This window comes from Oncorhynchus nerka, linkage group LG9b, assembly GCF_034236695.1.
Source record: "Oncorhynchus nerka isolate Pitt River linkage group LG9b, Oner_Uvic_2.0, whole genome shotgun sequence".
In the NCBI taxonomy this organism is placed as follows: domain Eukaryota; kingdom Metazoa; phylum Chordata; class Actinopteri; order Salmoniformes; family Salmonidae; genus Oncorhynchus; species Oncorhynchus nerka.
Window position 1 is genome coordinate 23,461,899 of NC_088424.1, and position 16,791 is coordinate 23,478,689.

At 41.8% G+C, this 16,791-nt stretch overlaps 1 protein-coding gene across 2 annotated transcripts; it reads left to right on the plus strand.

The window, feature by feature from the left end:
* The first annotated feature begins 729 nt into the window (after window positions 1–729).
* Window positions 730–16,395, plus strand: LOC115114462 (cullin-1-like). Of its 2 annotated transcripts, XM_029642710.2 has the most exons (22): window positions 769–821; window positions 915–937; window positions 2,952–3,309; window positions 3,497–3,674; window positions 5,441–5,608; window positions 5,710–5,760; window positions 5,870–5,960; window positions 6,077–6,240; window positions 6,384–6,546; window positions 12,201–12,331; window positions 12,473–12,580; window positions 12,687–12,793; window positions 13,045–13,093; window positions 13,329–13,460; window positions 13,679–13,796; window positions 14,014–14,090; window positions 14,192–14,323; window positions 14,536–14,628; window positions 15,301–15,348; window positions 15,473–15,555; window positions 15,698–15,803; window positions 16,121–16,395. In XM_029642710.2, the coding sequence occupies exons 3-22, from the start codon at window positions 3,170–3,172 to the stop codon at window positions 16,235–16,237; spliced, it is 2,256 nt and encodes a 751-aa protein (XP_029498570.2). In that variant the 5' UTR covers window positions 769–821; window positions 915–937; window positions 2,952–3,169; the 3' UTR covers window positions 16,238–16,395. The 2 variants fall into 2 exon arrangements, with proteins under 2 accessions (XP_029498569.2, XP_029498570.2); XM_029642709.2 differs by having other exon boundaries at window positions 730–937.
* Window positions 16,396–16,791: the final 396 nt, after the last annotated feature.

Sequence of the window (16,791 nt, forward strand, 5' to 3'; positions counted from 1 at the left end):
CCTCACAGTAAAACATTTTAGTGGCCCCTCTTGACAGTGGAGAAAAACATGCTTTAAAAGTAACACGTTTTCTGCAATTCTACACATTTTGCCATGGGGCAATGAGAAAATGTTGCAATTTTATAAAAATTCCTACAATTCTAGCTATTTTACTATTGAGGGGATAATATATATTTTTTTTCAGTTCTAAGGCAAATTTCCTGCAATTCTACACAGTTTGCCATGACCTATACCATGTTAATACATTATCTGAGTGAGAGTGACCAACGTGCCCAGTATGCATTTGGCTATGATTACTAAATTTAGATTGCTGACTAGACTAATTTACCAATCTAAAAATTGTTAGCCGACATGGCTCATTGAGTGACTGACAACAAAACAATGCTGATACACAACCAAATGTCAAAATTGCACCTTGTGTATTATACTATTCTTACTCTCACTAGTAAGTTAAGACCTGATTGAATTCCTAAAATGAGGGGCCCTAAAGTTACTTTTGGCTGGGGCCAGCCCTGCATAAAACCAATACTAATATCATTAATTGTAGGATGTTTCAGAATGTAACGACAAATTGTTTGTTGCAGTGGCATACATGATTATCAATCAGTTTTCATTAGAACATTGACCTTCTCACAAATCGTGCTGTTCCATGCACAACATACAGTATGTCCATTATAATCAGCCGTGCGTGTCCGGAACTTTAAATTCCACTCAAATTCCATGGGACATCTTTCTGCAAACACATTTGTAAAGTGTTATTTCTATGCACTGTCGCAGCTATTGTTGTGGCAGTGAAAAGTAAATAATTTAGAGGGAAACTGGTATGTGTCTTTGAAAAGGAGTATTCCAATACTTTACTCAGATTAAAAACGTAATATTTGGTTCTAATTGGTACTGTTTTGTTTCATTTGGAGCCAAGAACCAGCACTACACGATGGTAAGCTAACGTCAGCTAGCTAGTACAGTAGCTAAACTGACTGGCTAGCTAAGCATAACGAGAAATCACCAGTGAACTTGAATATTATTCTAGCTAGCTAGTTATACAAACACAGAACACGCACGACTATTGTGTGTTGTATTTATACAGAGAACACTGCCTGGCTGTTTATCCGTAACGTTAATTGGCTTCTGTGGTCAGGTAGCTTAAGTTAGCTCTAGCGTTGCGCCTGAACAGGCCTCATTTCTCACGGTAGTTAGCTAACGTTACCCTGATAGCTCACTGGCTAATACCATGTTAGCTAAGTTGGTAATAACGTTTGCCAATCCAAATTTGCAGTTTGTATTATCGACTATTTGGTTTAAGTTACTAGCTAGCTAACAGTACACCTAGCAAATGTAATGCTAATGTCAGCTAGTCAAAAACATTGCTAACTGCTACGTTTGCTTACACTGCACCACTAACCAGGTTAATAGTTCACGTTTAGCCATGGCATGACAAAGCTAGATAGCGAATGTAAAGTTCAGAAGCTTCCTTGGCAGGCTTGTGCATGGGGACTACAGGTGTAGTAGCTAGCATTGCCAGAAAGTTCATATTTAATGTACAAGATATTGCTTTGGACTAGTTAGCTATCAATATTAAGTTTTGCAAATAACAAAAAGCTAGCTAGCAATATACAGAGAATAGGTATGTAATGTCGGATTGCAAGCCAGGCATTACAGTGCCTCAAAGATTGTTTGCCACCAACTCAGTGGCAATCATTTTGGCAAAATATACTGTCCCTATCGTTGTAGCTTCCTCTTTTCAGTGTGTTTGCTGCTTAATCTGCATCTTTTGCCTTGGTTAGTGACAACACTGTCCCTGTGATAAATTGATGAATACTTGGGCCTGGACTGAAATTGTAATTATCTTGAACAGTTGGTTATTTAACAATTAGCCCCAAAACTTATCTTACCATCTCATGTTTGTCATTCATGCACAATACTTGCAGTATTCGCATAAGATATTTTTTACTTTAGTATCCAAGGATATCATTATATCCACTTTGGTTAGCCTATATCAGGGGTAGGCAAACCTGTTCCTGAAGTGTCGCAGGATTCTTTCCCCCGGCTAGGCACTAGACTTAACTAAATGATCAGTTCAGTGATTGCCTACATTCAAAACACCTGGTCTTCCAGATCAGTTAAATCAAAAACATGAAGTGCCTGCTCCAGGACCAGGGTTGCGTACCCCTTGTGTATTTTATGTCTATGGTTGTATTCTAAGACTTAGTAGAATCCAAGTTAACATATTTACATATAAACATGTAATGAAACAAGGTCAGGTTAGGCCTCATCTTGAAATCATAATTCTGCGCTCTTGTCTACTCTTAAATTATATATTTTTTTCTTTGTGATTTCTCTACCTTCAATGTATTATTCAATATCACTTGAATGATCTCCTGCTCCATGCCGGAAATCAGCCCTGCCTACCCTGCACAGGTTTAACAACAGAAGCCGAGGGCAGTAGGGTTTAGGTTTCCTCCTGAAGGAAAGCCAAATCCAGTCAGCCGTATTCCCCCAGCCAGGCTGCACTGGGGTGGGCAGACACTCACTGACACTAATGTAGTTACAGTATTCAGGACCAGTGAAGGTCAGATCACAGGCCCAGCTGTTGGGTCTTGATCAAGGGGAGGCTGGAGTCAATATAACACTCACTAGACTAATCTCTAACAATATGTCATACATTATCACCTGGATAGCAGATACTAGCTTTATATGGCAGGGGAACTATTCCAATCATTTTGCTGTGTATTGTAGTCTACAATGGAAGCAGTTTCAAGTGCAAATATTGATGAGCTAGATCCTAATGCATGTTTTTTTCTAGCCAGGTAATGATCTTTTTCAATTGAATGTCAACATCAATTATTGCAATCCCAAAATTCTACAATGCAAGATGTTTTCTTACTCTTCAGGGCCTGTGCTATGTGACTTATACAATGTTTTCTCCTTTCTTACAATGTGTTTGTTTGCAGGTTTTTTGGCAGGATGCTCTCCTGATTGCTACTTGAAGGGGGTCTTCCAAGATCGTCTGCCACTCCAAAGAGAAGACCCCACCTTGTCTCTGTGTTACATTGTGACCTCTCTCTTTATCACCTTATGGAGGAGTAGCTCTTGACGGTTTCATTACAAGCAATAAAAGAAGACGTGGCACGGAGCATCTGAGAGGAGAGCAACAACAAGCAAAGAGACAATGTCATCCAACAGAAGCCAGAACCCTCATGGGCTCAAGCAGATTGGCCTGGACCAGATCTGGGATGACCTGCGAGCAGGAATACAGCAGGTGTACACCAGACAGAGCATGGCCAAATCACGATATATGGAACTGTACACGTATCCTTCCACATAAATACACTTCCAGGCTTCTCTGACTGTGCTTCCAAGTGTGTCTCTTTATTAAGGGCAGTTTTTATGGCTGACACCAGCACAGGTTTTCCTCAGTTTAAAGCATATTTGGGATAATCCATTGTCAGTATTTTAAGTTTCTACATTTATGTTGTTGCCTTTACCCACCACCCAGACATGTTTATAACTACTGTACCAGTGTGCATCAGTCCAATCAGGCCCGTGGGGCAGGGCCCCCTCCATCCAAGCCCTCCAAAAAGGCCCCCACCCCAGGAGGGGCCCAGTTTGTGGGCCTGGAGCTCTACAAGAGACTCAAGGAGTTCCTCAAGAACTACCTGACCAACCTGCTCAAGGTAATGCTCTGTTCTGTGCCTTTTTTTAAATGGACTGAGGTCAATGAATCGATTAAATGAATTGGCCTGCTAGTTAATTCTCCATTAGCCCTTCCAGTAAAGGTTAAAAGGAAGCATATCAAATGTCCTACCACATTTGCATGCTTATCTCTAACTACAGTGATATGTGAACCCTTTTGAATTACCTGGATTTCTGCATAAATTGGTCATAAAATATTATCTGATCTTCATCTAAGTCACAACAATAGACAAACACAGTCTGCTTAAACTAATAACACACAAACAATTATAATTGTTCATGTCTTTATTGAACACACTGTGTAAACACTCACAGTGCAGTTTGGAAAGAGCATGCGAACCCTTGGATTTAATAACAGGTTGACCCTTCTTTGGCAGCAATAAGCTCAACCAAAAGTTTTCTGTAGTTACGGATCAGACCTGCACAACGGTCAGGAGGAATTTTGGACCATTCCTCTTTACAAAACTGTTTCAGTTCCACAATATTCTTCGTATGTCTGGTGTGACCCACTCTCTTGAGGTCATGCCACAGCATCTCAATCGGGTTGAGGTCAGGACTGACTGGGCCACTCCAGAAGGTGTATTTACTTCTGTTCAAGCCGTTATGTTGTTGATTTACTTCTTTCTTTTGGGTTGTTGTCCAGTTGCATCACCTACCTCCTGTTGAGCTTCAATTGGCGGATAGACAGCCTAACATTCTACTGCAAAATGTCTTGATAAACTTGGGAATTCATTTTTATGTTGATGATAGCAAGCTGTCCAGGCCCTGAGGCAGCAAAGCAGCCCCAAACCATGATGCTCCCTCCACCATACTTTACAGTTGGGATGAGGTTTTGATTTTTGTGTGCTGTGCCTTTCTTTCTCCACACATAGTGTTGTGTCCAGGTGCTCTTTTGTGAACTTCAGACTTATACAGCAATGTTTCTTTTGGACAGCAGTGGCTTCTTCCATGCTGTCCTCTAATGAACACCATTCTTGTAGTCGCTCTGGATAAGAGCGTCTGCTAAATGACTTAAATGTAAATGTAAATGTTTAGTGTTTTACGCATTGTAGACTTGTCAACAGAGCTGTTAGCATCCTCCAGAGATTTCTGTAAGACTTTAGCTGACACTCTAGGATTCTTCTTAACTTCATTGAGTGTTCCGCGCTGTGCTCTTGCAGTCATCTTTGCAGGGCGGCCACTCCTAGGGAGAGTGCAACAGTGCTGAAATTCCTCTATTTCTATACAATTTGTCTTACTGTGGACTGACTTTTAGAGATACTTTTCTAACCCTTTCCAGCTTTATGCAAGACAACAATTCTTCATCTTAGGTCTTCTGAGATCTCTTTTGTTTGAAGCATGGGTCACATCGGGCAATGCTTCTTGTGAATAGCGAACTCAAATATTCTAAGTGTTTTTATGAGGCAGGGCAGCTCGAACCAACATCTCCAATCTTGTTTCATTGATTGGACTCCAGGTTAACTGACTCCTCACTCCATTTAGCTTTTGGAGATGTCATTAGCCTAGGGGTTCACATACTTTTTCCAACCTACACTGTGAATGTTTAAATGATGTATTCAATATAGACAAGAAAAATACAATAATTTGTGTGTTATTACTTTAAGCACACTGTGCTTGTCTATTGTTGGGACTTAGATGAAGATCAGGGGAATTTTTGTCAAATCTATGCAGAAATCAGGTAATTCCAAAGGGTTCACATACTTTTTCTTGCCACTGGAAATATCACTCATGTCCCCATCATCTGCAGGACGGAGAAGACCTGATGGATGAGAGTGTATTAAAGTTCTACACACAGCAGTGGGAAGACTACAGATTCTCCAGCAAAGTGCTGAATGGTATCTGTGCCTACCTCAACCGGCACTGGGTCCGCCGCGAGTGTGACGAGGGGCGCAAAGGGATATATGAAATCTACTCCGTAAGATAACTTTTTTGTTGTTTTTTTGTTAACGTAAATCTTATATTCTTAAATGGTTTTCTCAATTGTATGCATTGCCTCATCATTTCCTCTCCTTTCAGCTCGCGTTGGTGACATGGAGAGAATGCCTTTTCAGACCTTTGAATAAACAAGTGAGTATCCGCTCAGATTAGCTGTGGAAAAGTTATTCCCAGTCTTAGTTGATTACGATACATTTTGTTGAAGGCATGATCCTAAATGTGTCCCACCCCCCCAACTAAGGTCACAAATGCTGTATTGAAGCTCATTGAGAAGGAACGTAACGGAGAGACCATCAACACTAGGCTTATCAGTGGAGTCGTCCAGTCCTATGGTAGGTCCTGGCATATTTTAATGGTGTGTTGTTCAACCAATATGAAACTGTTGTGAGATGTGATGTCATGGTTCTGAAATTATGTTGGTTGACAGTAGAGGTTGTGTGTCTTTCAGTTGAGTTGGGTCTCAATGAGGATGATGCCTTTGCCAAAGGCCCCACGTTGTCAGTCTACAAAGAGTACTTCGAGACTCAGTTCTTGGCGGACACTGAGCGTTTTTACACACGAGAGAGCACAGAGTTCCTGCAACAAAATCCAGTTACTGAATACATGAAAAAGGTGGGTTATGAAACCAGTATATTGAGCCAAATAGATGTATCAGTAGCCTTTTTGTTTAGTGTAAAAATGTACAGAATCCCTCTCTTTCTCCATCTCTTTCGGTCTCTCACTCGGCTCTCTTTCTCCTTCTGTCTCTCTCTCAGGCTGAGGCGCGTCTGTTGGAGGAGCAGCGGAGGGTGCAGGTGTACCTCCATGAGAGCACGCAGGACGAGCTGGCCCGCAAGTGTGAGCAGGTGCTCATCGAGAAGCACCTGGAGATCTTCCACACAGAGTTCCAGAACCTTCTGGACGCTGACAAAAATGAAGGTATGGATGAGAGTCCAAATGGCAATTGCCAGCCAGACATGCCTTTTTGCTATTGCCAGATTTGTGCTTTATGTACTTTTCGTACATTTATACTTTGCCTTGAGAAATTATTCATACCCACTTATTTATTCCACATTTTCTTCTTACATCATTAATTCAAAATCTATAAAATCTATAAAAAAATTACCCATCTACACACAATACCCCATAATAACAAAGTGAAAACATGTTTTTAGAATTTATTGAAAATTAAATACAGATCTCATTTACATACATATTTTCACCACTGAGTCAGTACTTAGTAGAAGCACCTTTGGTAGTGATTACAGGTTTGAGTAGTCTTTGGTATGTCTGTATTAGCTTTGCACATCTGCATTTGGGGGGTTTTCTCCCATTCTTCCTTGCAGATTTTCTCAAGCTCTTGTTAAGTTAGATGGAGAGTGGCGGTGAACAGCAAGTCTTTCTGACGATTTTCAATGGGAATTAAGTCTGGGCTTTGGCTCAAGGACTTTCACATTCTTGTTCTGAAGCCATTCAAGCATTGCTTTGGGTCATTGTCCTGTTGGAAAGTACATTTTCACCCCAGTCTAAGGACGGTTTCAAGTTTTAATGTCACATGCACAAGTACAGTGAAATGCCTCTGAAGCAGGTTCTCATCAAGGATTTGCCTTTATTTGGCTCCATTCATTGATTGTTCCCTCTATCCTTATCAGTCTCTGTTCCTGCTGCTGAAAGGCACTTCTTTTTTTTCCAGTGCCATGATGTCCTTAAGGAGCAGATTCAATGCATGAGCAGCACAGCCAATGGGTGTGATGTGAGAGTAAGACTCCTCCACTTTAGACCAAGCAGACTTCATGTTCGCAGCATTGTCTGTCACCAGTGCAAATACCTGCTGTGGTCCAAGGTCATTGATGACTGCCTTCAGCTCCTGATGGGTCATTGATGACTTGCAATCATCTCTGATGGGTGGACGAATGTTCGTGGGCAAGGAATTATTAACTACATAATCTCTACTACCTCATCCAGTATTCTACAAGAGCACAGACACAAGGGACAACGGACACACTGATCTCTACCAGTGTATAATACTTGTAGAATTGTTTTCCTATAAAGATTATTTCCTACGAAAAAATGGAGTAAAAATAAATAAAAAATACAATTCCATGTACAGGTAAATACAGTTAGTTGAACCTCTCTAGGATAGGGGACGGTAGCGTCCCACTTTGCCAAAAGCCAGGGAAAATGCAGCGCGGCAAATTCAAATAAAATTATATAAAAATCTAACTTTCATTAAATCACACATGTAAGATACTAAATTAAAGCTACACTCGTTGTGAATCCAGCCAACATTTCAGATTTTAAAAAGGCTTTTCGGCGAAAGCATAAGAAGCTATTATCTGATGATAGCACAACAGTAAACAAAGAGAGTAGCATATTTCAACCCTGCAGGCGCTACACAAAACGCAGAAATAAAATATAAATTATGCCTTACCTTTGACGAGCTTCTTTTGTTGGCACTCCAATATGTCCCATAAACATCACAATTGGTCCTTTTGTTCGATTAATTCCGTCCATATATATCCAAAATGTCAATTTATTTGGTGCATTTGATCCAGAAAAAAACTGCTTCCAATTTGCGCAACGTCACTACAAAATATCTCAAAAGTTACCTGTAAACATTTCAAACTACTTTTGTTATACAACTTTAGGTATTTTTTAATCGATCAAATTGAAGACAGGTCTATCTGTTCAATACAGAAAGACAACAAACCAACGCTACTTTTCATGTCTTGGGCAACTCTCAACAGTGTTACCCAGTTCCTAGATGGCCGTACTTCTTCATTGCACAAAGGAATAACCTCAACCAAATTCCAAAGACTGGTGACATCCAGTGGAAGCGGTAGGAACTGCAAACAAGTGCCTAAGAAATATAGTTTCCCAATGAGAACTCACTGAGCAGACAAAGACTTCAAAAAAATATATTTCTGAATGGTTAGTCCTCGTGGTTTTGCCTGCTACATAAGTTCTGTTATACTCACATACATGATTCAAACCGTTTTAGAAACGTCAGAGTGTTTTATATCCAAATCTCCTAATAATATGCATATCTTATATTCTTGGCATGAGTAGCAGGAAGTTGAAATTGGGCACGCTATTTATCCAAAAGTGAAAATGCTGCCCCCTATACCTTAAGAAGTTAAACAACTCCTTTGTAAGATAAATGTTTTAAAATTAAACACGTTTGGAAACAGGTGAATTAACTTTCCTCAGTTGGCAGGCTCAAGCAAGCTAAAATCCACATGGTAGCAAGAACTAACTAGCAGAAATTGTTATCAAGTTAGAAATGATTTAAACACACTTTGCTGTAGGCTACTATTTACTAGTTAACAAAAAATCATGTATGTCATATAAAATAAATTCACCCCACCCAGTATTGTGTTTCAAAACTTACCATAAAGCATGTGGTGCTTGGCTCAAACAGTGTAGTAGTGTGGGCTCCATAGCATCTCATTAGTGTGCAAGATCTTGAGAATCAGCTGTACATGTGACTGGAAGAGTGCACTGTGCATGCAGAGGGTTACAATTCCATAGTTTAAGCAAAATATGCCACAATACTTAGAATTGCCTTGTGTATCCCACAAAATAGGTTCGCTGTTATAAGCTAAAAGAAAATGATGAATTTAAGAAAAATTCCCCAAATTCCTTGGCTTAACTTGCCATGGAAAATTTCTGGGAAAATTCCAGAAATTTCCCGAAAGGTTTCCAACCCTTTGCAACCCTAACCACAACTACTCTCAGTATTATTGGCCAACGTGCAATCATTGGAAAACAAACTGAAGATCTACGATTAAGACAATGATACCAATGTGACATTAAAAACTGTAATATCTTATGTTTCACCGAGACTTGGCTGAATGACGATGCAGATAATATAGAGCTGGCTGGCTTCTGGTATGATGAGGATCGTGTTTATTTGTCAATAACTGCTGGTGCAAGATGTCTAATATTTAAAAAGTCTCGAGGTAGTGCTCGCCCGAGGTAGAATACCTCATGATAAGCTGTAGACCAAGAGAGTTCACATAAATATAATTTGTAACTGTATTTACACCACAAACCGATGCTGGCACTAAGACCACACTCAACTGCTGTATAAGGCCATAAGCAAACAAGAAAATGCTCATCCAGAAGCGGTGCTAGTGGCCAGGGACTTTAATGCAGGCTAACTTAAACAGTTTTACCTAATTTCTACCAGTATGTCACATTTGCAACCAGAGGAAAAACTAACCTAGACCACCTTTACTCCACACAGAGAGACACATACAAAGCTTTCCCTCGCCAACCTTTTGGCAAATTTGACCATAATTCCATCCTCCTGATTCCTGCTTGCAAGCAAAAACTAAAGCAGGAAGTACCAGTGACTCGCTCAATACGGAAGTGGTCAGATGGCGCGGATGCTACGCTACAGGACTGTTTTGCTAGCACAGACTGGAATGTGTTCCGGGATTCATCATTGCGTAGTATACCACCTCAGTCACCTGCTTCGTCAATAACTGCATCGATGACGTCCTCCCCACAGTGACCGTACATACATTTCCCAACCAGAAGCCATAGATTACATGCAACATCCGCACTGAGCTAAAGGCTAGAGCTGCCGCTTTCAAGGAGCGGGACACTAAGTCGGATGCTTATAAGAAATCCCGCTATGCCTTCAGATGAACCATCAAACTGGCAAAGCGTCAATACGGGACTAAGTTTGAATCCTACTACACCGGCTTTGATGCTCGTCGGATGTGGCAGGTCTCGAAAACTATGACTTACTACAAAGGGAAACCCAGCCACGAGCTGCCCAGTGAGGCGAGCCTACCAGATGAGCTAAATGCCTTTTTATACTCGCTTTGAGGCAAGCAATACTGAAGCATGCATGAGAGCACCAGCTGTTCCGGACAACTGTGTGATCACGCTCTCCATAGCCGATGTGAGCAAGACCTTTAAACAGGTTAACATCCACAAAGCCGTGGAGCCAGACAGATTACCAGGACGTGTACTCAAAGCATGCGTGGACCAACTGGCAAGTGTCTTCACTGACATTTTCAACCTCTCCCTGGCCGAGTCTGTAATACCTACATGTTTCAAACAGACCACCATGGTCCCTGTGCCCAAGAAAGTGAAAGTAACCTGCCTAAAATTATTACCGCCCCGTAGCACTCTCGTCGGTAGACATGAAGTGCTTTGAAAGGCTGGTCATAGCTCACATCAGCACCATCATGTCAGAAACCCTAATCCCACTCCAATTTGCATACTGCCCTAACAGATCCACAGATGACGCAATCTCAATCGCACTCCACACTGCCCTTTCCCACCTGGACAAAAGGAACACCAATGTGAGATTTCTGCTCATTGACTACAGCTCAGCATTTAACACCATGTGCCCACAAAGCTCATCACTAGGCTAAGACCCTGGAACTAAACACTTCCCTCTGCAAATGGATCCTGGACTTCCTAACTGGCTGCCCCCAGGTGGTAAGGGTAGGCAACAACATATCTGCCACGCTGATCCTCAACACTGAGGCCCCTCAGGGGTGTGTGCTTAGTCCCCCCCTGTACTCTGTTCACCCACGACTGCGTGGCCAAGCATGACTCCAACACCATTAGGTTTGCTGACAACACAACAGGGGTAGGCCTGATCACCGACAACGATGAGACGGCCTATAGGGCGGAGGTCAGCGACCTGGCAGTGTGTTGCCAGGACAACAACCCCTCTCTCAATGTGAGCAAGACAAAGGAGCTGATCGTGGACTATAGAAAAAGGAGGGCTGAACAGGCCCCCATTCTCATTGATGGGACTAAAGTAAAACGGGTCGAGAGTTTCAAGATCCTTGGTGTCCACATCACCAACAAACTATCATGGTCCAAACACACCAACACAGCTGTGAAGAGGGCACAACCATGCCTATTCCCCCTCGGGAGACTGAAAAGATTTGGCATGGGTTCCCAGATCCTCATGTTCTACAGCTGCACCATCGAGAATATCCTGATCTGTTGCATCGCTGCCTGGTATGACAACTGTTCGGCATCCGACCGTAAGGCGCTACAGAGGGTAGTCCGTACGGCCCAGTACATCACTGTGGCCGAGCTTCCTGACATCCAGGACCTGTATATTAGGCGGTGTCAGAGGAAGGCCCAAAAAATTCTCTAAGATTTCAGTCACCCAAGTTATAGACTGTTATCTCTGCTACTGCACGGCAAGCAGTACCGGAGCGCCATATCTAGGACCAAAAGGCTCCTTAACATCTTCTACCCCCAAGCCATAAGACTGCTGAACAACTAAACTAATCAAATGGCCACCTGAACTATTTACATTGACCCGTCCCCCTCTTTGTTTTTACACTGCTGCTACTCACTGTTTTATTATCTATCAATAGTCACTTTACAAATTACCCCCGCACATTGATTCAGTACCGTTACCCCCTATATATAGCCTTGTTATTGTTATGTACATTTATTTTACTTTTTGATTGATATATATATTTATATAAATAAATTGTCAATATTTCATTAACTCTTGAACTGCGTTGTTAGTTAAGGGCTTGTATGTAAGAATTTCAGTGTAGTGTTTGGAGCATGTGACATGCATCGCCATTCTCTGTCTGTAGACCTTGGGCGAATGTACAATTTGGTGTCCCGGATCACTGATGGATTGGGAGAGCTGAAGAAACTCCTGGAGACGCACATATACAACCAGGGCCTTGCTGCTATAGAGAAGTGTGGAGAAGCAGCTCTCAATGTAAGAACTACAATGGATTTAATAGTTAAATGTACGCATTGGGTTTTACCGGTTCACATCTTTATTAGAATAATCTGAGACAGTCCTTTCTCCAGTTCACTTGAGTGTTCCTTGACTTTGTTTTCATTTATTTCACCACAGGATCCCAAAATGTATGTCCAGACCATCTTAGACGTCCACAAGAAGTATAATGCTTTAGTAATGTCAGCGTTCAACAACGATGCTGGTTTTGTTGCTGCTCTGGACAAGGTATGTTCATATTTTACTATATTGTGTGGTGTTAGACATTTTGTCACACACACACTTACTGTTGTTGTTTTTGTTAACTTTGAACACCCATTTTTTGTCTTCACAGGCCTGTGGACGCTTCATAAACAACAATGCTGTGACCAAGATGGTGCAGTCATCCAGCAAATCCCCAGAGCTCCTGGCTAGATACTGTGACTCTCTGCTGAAGAAGAGGTGTGCCTCTGCTCTGGCACATTCACTTAATGCATAACTCAGAACCACAGTTTGATTTTCAAGTCTACGTACGCCTGAGACCAGTAGCCAGCAATCCAGTATTGCTATGGACATTTGTTCTGAAATGGTTCACATTGACTAGAGTCAATACGACGTCTACTCTTCTTGTGGTTTTAATAGACACTGCTAACCTACAAGAGCAGGATGTCTGATTTTTAAATTGAATTATTTTCTTTCTTTTTTTTGCACAGCTCAAAGAACCCAGAGGAGGCAGAGCTAGAAGACACACTAAACCAAGTGGTGAGTTGGACTGCTTTTTTCCCCTTTTTTCTCAGCTGCCACACTGGTACTGCATTTTATACATTATCTGGTTGCCTGGAGTCGACAGGATGAAAAGTGGAGCTTCTGCACTGGCTGCCTTCCATTGTAGACCCAATCTCCTCCCCCTCCTTCAGCCCGGCGTTGCATTTTAGTTGGTTTACGAGATGTAGTCTCTATTCACAACTCTCTAACTCTTGTGTGTTCTCTTCCCTAGATGGTGGTCTTTAAGTACATAGAGGACAAAGATGTGTTCCAGAAGTTCTATGCCAAGATGCTGGCTAAGCGGTTAGTCCATCAGAACAGCGCCAGTGATGATGCTGAAGCCAGTATGATCTCCAAACTAAAGGTACTATATCACAAAAAATATGTTTACCTACTCATGACCATGTTTTTAATTTGTCATTTTCAATGTGATATTGACATTACATTGTGATTGGTAACTAGAGTTGTGCAGTTTGTTTATTGTACAAATCTGTTAGATATTCTCTGGTTGCTCAGTCTTTGGACTGTGTTTTACCTGGGACCATCTGTCCTAATGGCATGTCCTGCCCTCTTTCCCAACAGCAAGCGTGCGGCTTCGAGTACACCTCCAAACTCCAACGCATGTTCCAGGACATCGGAGTCAGCAAAGACCTAAATGAACAATTTAAAAAGCACCTCACCAACTCTGAGCCTTTGGACTGTGAGTATATCTGTCTGTGACTCTGATATGCGGTGGTACCTTGTCCCCCATTCTGGGATTCATTATGTGATGACAGAAATTTGTTTCTTAATCTCGGAAACCTGGTTGATTTAGTAGGGCCCTGGTTTTTCCTAACCAAACGTTTAAAAAATCACATTGAAACAAATAACTATTATAGGAAGATTGTTGATCTGTTTTCTGTGTGTGTGCGTCTCAGTGGACTTCAGCATCCAAGTCCTCAGTTCTGGTTCCTGGCCCTTCCAGCAGTCCTGTACATTTGCCTTGCCCTCTGAGGTGAGAGACTAACTGATCCCCTCCACAGTGACCCAATTTACTGACATTGATCACTGTTTTACTCACTGTTCTCTATTTTCTTCTCTCCTACCCTCATTCAGCTGGAGAGGAGTTACCAAAGGTTCACTGCCTTCTACGCCAGCAGACACAGCGGGCGCAAGCTGACCTGGCTCTACCACCTGTCCAAAGGAGAGCTGGTCACCAACTGCTTTAAGAACAGATACACTCTGCAGGTGATTACAGGTGTTGTCTGATCAGATAAAATATGAATATTTCCTCTCAGACTCTCACAACCATCACTGTTGAACAAACATACTGGTGTGTGCTGACTATTTAACAATAAAAAAATAATGAATCAACAATATGCATGGAGCGGAGTTGTGATGGTATCCTCTACTATTGAATGGTTTTGACGTATTCCCTGTTGCTCCTCCTGTCCTCCCAGGCTTCTACCTTCCAGATGGCCATCCTATTGCAGTACAATGCTGAGGATGTCTACACAGTCCAGCAGCTCGCAGACAGCACACAGATCAAGATAGTGAGTACTGACAACTCAACGCTATCTAGTTTGCTACAGACAGAGAGTCTATTCTCTTTGATGGATGGTCTTTCAAAGGAAGACCTTATGCTCTGATGGGAATACAAAACACTAATAACACTTGCTCTTTCCATGACAGACTGACCAGGTGAATCCAAGTGAAAGCTATGATCCCTTATTGATGATAAATCCACTGATTGTAGATGAAGGGGAGGAGACGTATTAAAGAAGGATTTTTTTAAACCTTAAGACAATTGAGACCTGGATTGTGTATGCGTGCCATTTAGAGCGAGAATGGGCAAGACAATATTTAAGTGCCTTTGAACGGCGTGTGGTAGGAGATGTCAGGCGCACCGGTTTGAGTCAAGAACTGCAACGCTGCTCGGTTTTTCACGCTCAACAGTTTCCCGTGTGTATCAACAATGGTCCACCACCCAAAGGACATCCAGTCAACTTAACATGGCCCAGCATCCCTGTGGAACACTTTCGACACCTTGTACAGTCCATGCTCCAACCAATTTAAGGCTGTTCCGTGGGTAAAGAGGGGGAGGTGGGGGTGCAACACAATATTAGGAAGGTGTTCCTAATGTTTGGTATACTATGTGTATAAGCTGAAAGCAACAGCCCACTATCTGCCTTATACGTTGCCTGTTTTGTTTTTGTTCTCACCAGGACATTTTGGTGCAGGTGTTGCAAATCTTGTTGAAGTCTAAATTGCTGGTAGGTTTTATGCCTCTTATTTTCAGATAATCTACCAAACAACTCTAGTTGCTAGGGGAGCCATCAATTAACTATTCTGCACTGTGGATTTCAACTTTGACCCAAGCAATGTTCTGTTGTCTAGGTCCTGGAGGATGAGAATGCAAATGTGGATGAAGTAGAGTTCAAACCAGACACCTTAATAAAACTCTTCCTGGGATACAAAAAGTGAGTCATTACACACACCATGTAATCAATATACAAACCTGCAAATTGTGGAACCAGATATTCCAAATTGCTGTGCTGTTACTGTACTTTAATAGATTCCATGAACTGTTGCTGATATATATTTTGATTTGAATCTATACAGCAAAAAACTTCGGGTGAACATTAACGTGCCAATGAAGACAGAGCAGAAGCAGGAGCAGGAAACCACTCACAAAAACATAGAGGAGGACAGGAAACTGTTAATACAGGTACACTGTACATCATGCTATTCTATTTTTTCCCCTGATCTAACTCCCACTACAAAAATCTGTCTATTGTCTAGCGGTCACAAACAACCTCTCTGGTCTAGAATATTCACCCAGGATCATTTTGGTCTAAACCAAAATAAACCAAACCCCCCCCCCCCCTTAAAAGATTTAGATGCACTATTGTAAAGTGGCTGTTCCACTGGATGTCTTAAGGTGAACGCACCAATTTGTAAGTCGCTCTGGATAAGAGCGTCTGCTAAATGACTTAAATGTAAATGTAAACCTGCTGTGTTCTCTCTTTCTCTACCCTGCTGTAGGCTGCCATTGTGAGAATCATGAAGATGCGCAAAGTGCTAAAACATCAGCAACTCCTGGCAGAGGTGCTGAATCAGCTGTCATCCAGGTTTAAACCAAGAGTTCCGTCATCAAGGTAAATTATGCCGTAAATTAGGCCACGTTAGATGGAAATTTACCTTATCCCAGAGGATTTCTTGGAACCACATACTGTAAATGCAACATCTGCCATGGTAGGAACGTGCTTGTTTTTGTCTTTCAGAAATGTAACAAATCTATACTCCTGTAAGTTTATGGAAACCACTTTCTGTATGCAACATGTGCCATGTTAGTAATGGTCATGTATGTTTTTTGTCTTTCAGAAATGTATCGACATCCTGATCGAGAAGGAGTACCTGGAGCGTGTCGACGGAGAGAAAGACACTTACAGCTACTTGGCTTAAAACCTTTTCATTGTTCTCCACCCTCCCTCCTTTCTTTTTTTAAAGTTGTCTTTTGAGTAATTAACATCATTCCTTTTGACATTTGGCCAATGTTGTCAGGAATGCGAGCACAGAAGGAGAAAAAGAAGAAAAAAGTTGTCAATCATCATCAAGGTGGTTGCGAAAGCTGGACTTCCCTTTAAACTCTGACATTATGGGATAGCTGCTCGCCCAGTGTTTGTTTGAAGATCCCATCTGAACTGCTCAGGATC

Coding starts and splice junctions, on each gene's coding strand:
- LOC115114462 (XM_029642709.2), top strand. CDS start 3,170: ATGTCATCCAACAGAAGCCAGAACCCTCATGGGCTCAAGCAGATTGGC. Junction 12,794..13,044: donor GACTCTCTGCTGAAGAAGAG/GTGTGCCTCTGC, acceptor TTTTTTGCACAG/CTCAAAGAACCCAGAGGAGG. Junction 13,094..13,328: donor AAGACACACTAAACCAAGTG/GTGAGTTGGACT, acceptor TCTCTTCCCTAG/ATGGTGGTCTTTAAGTACAT.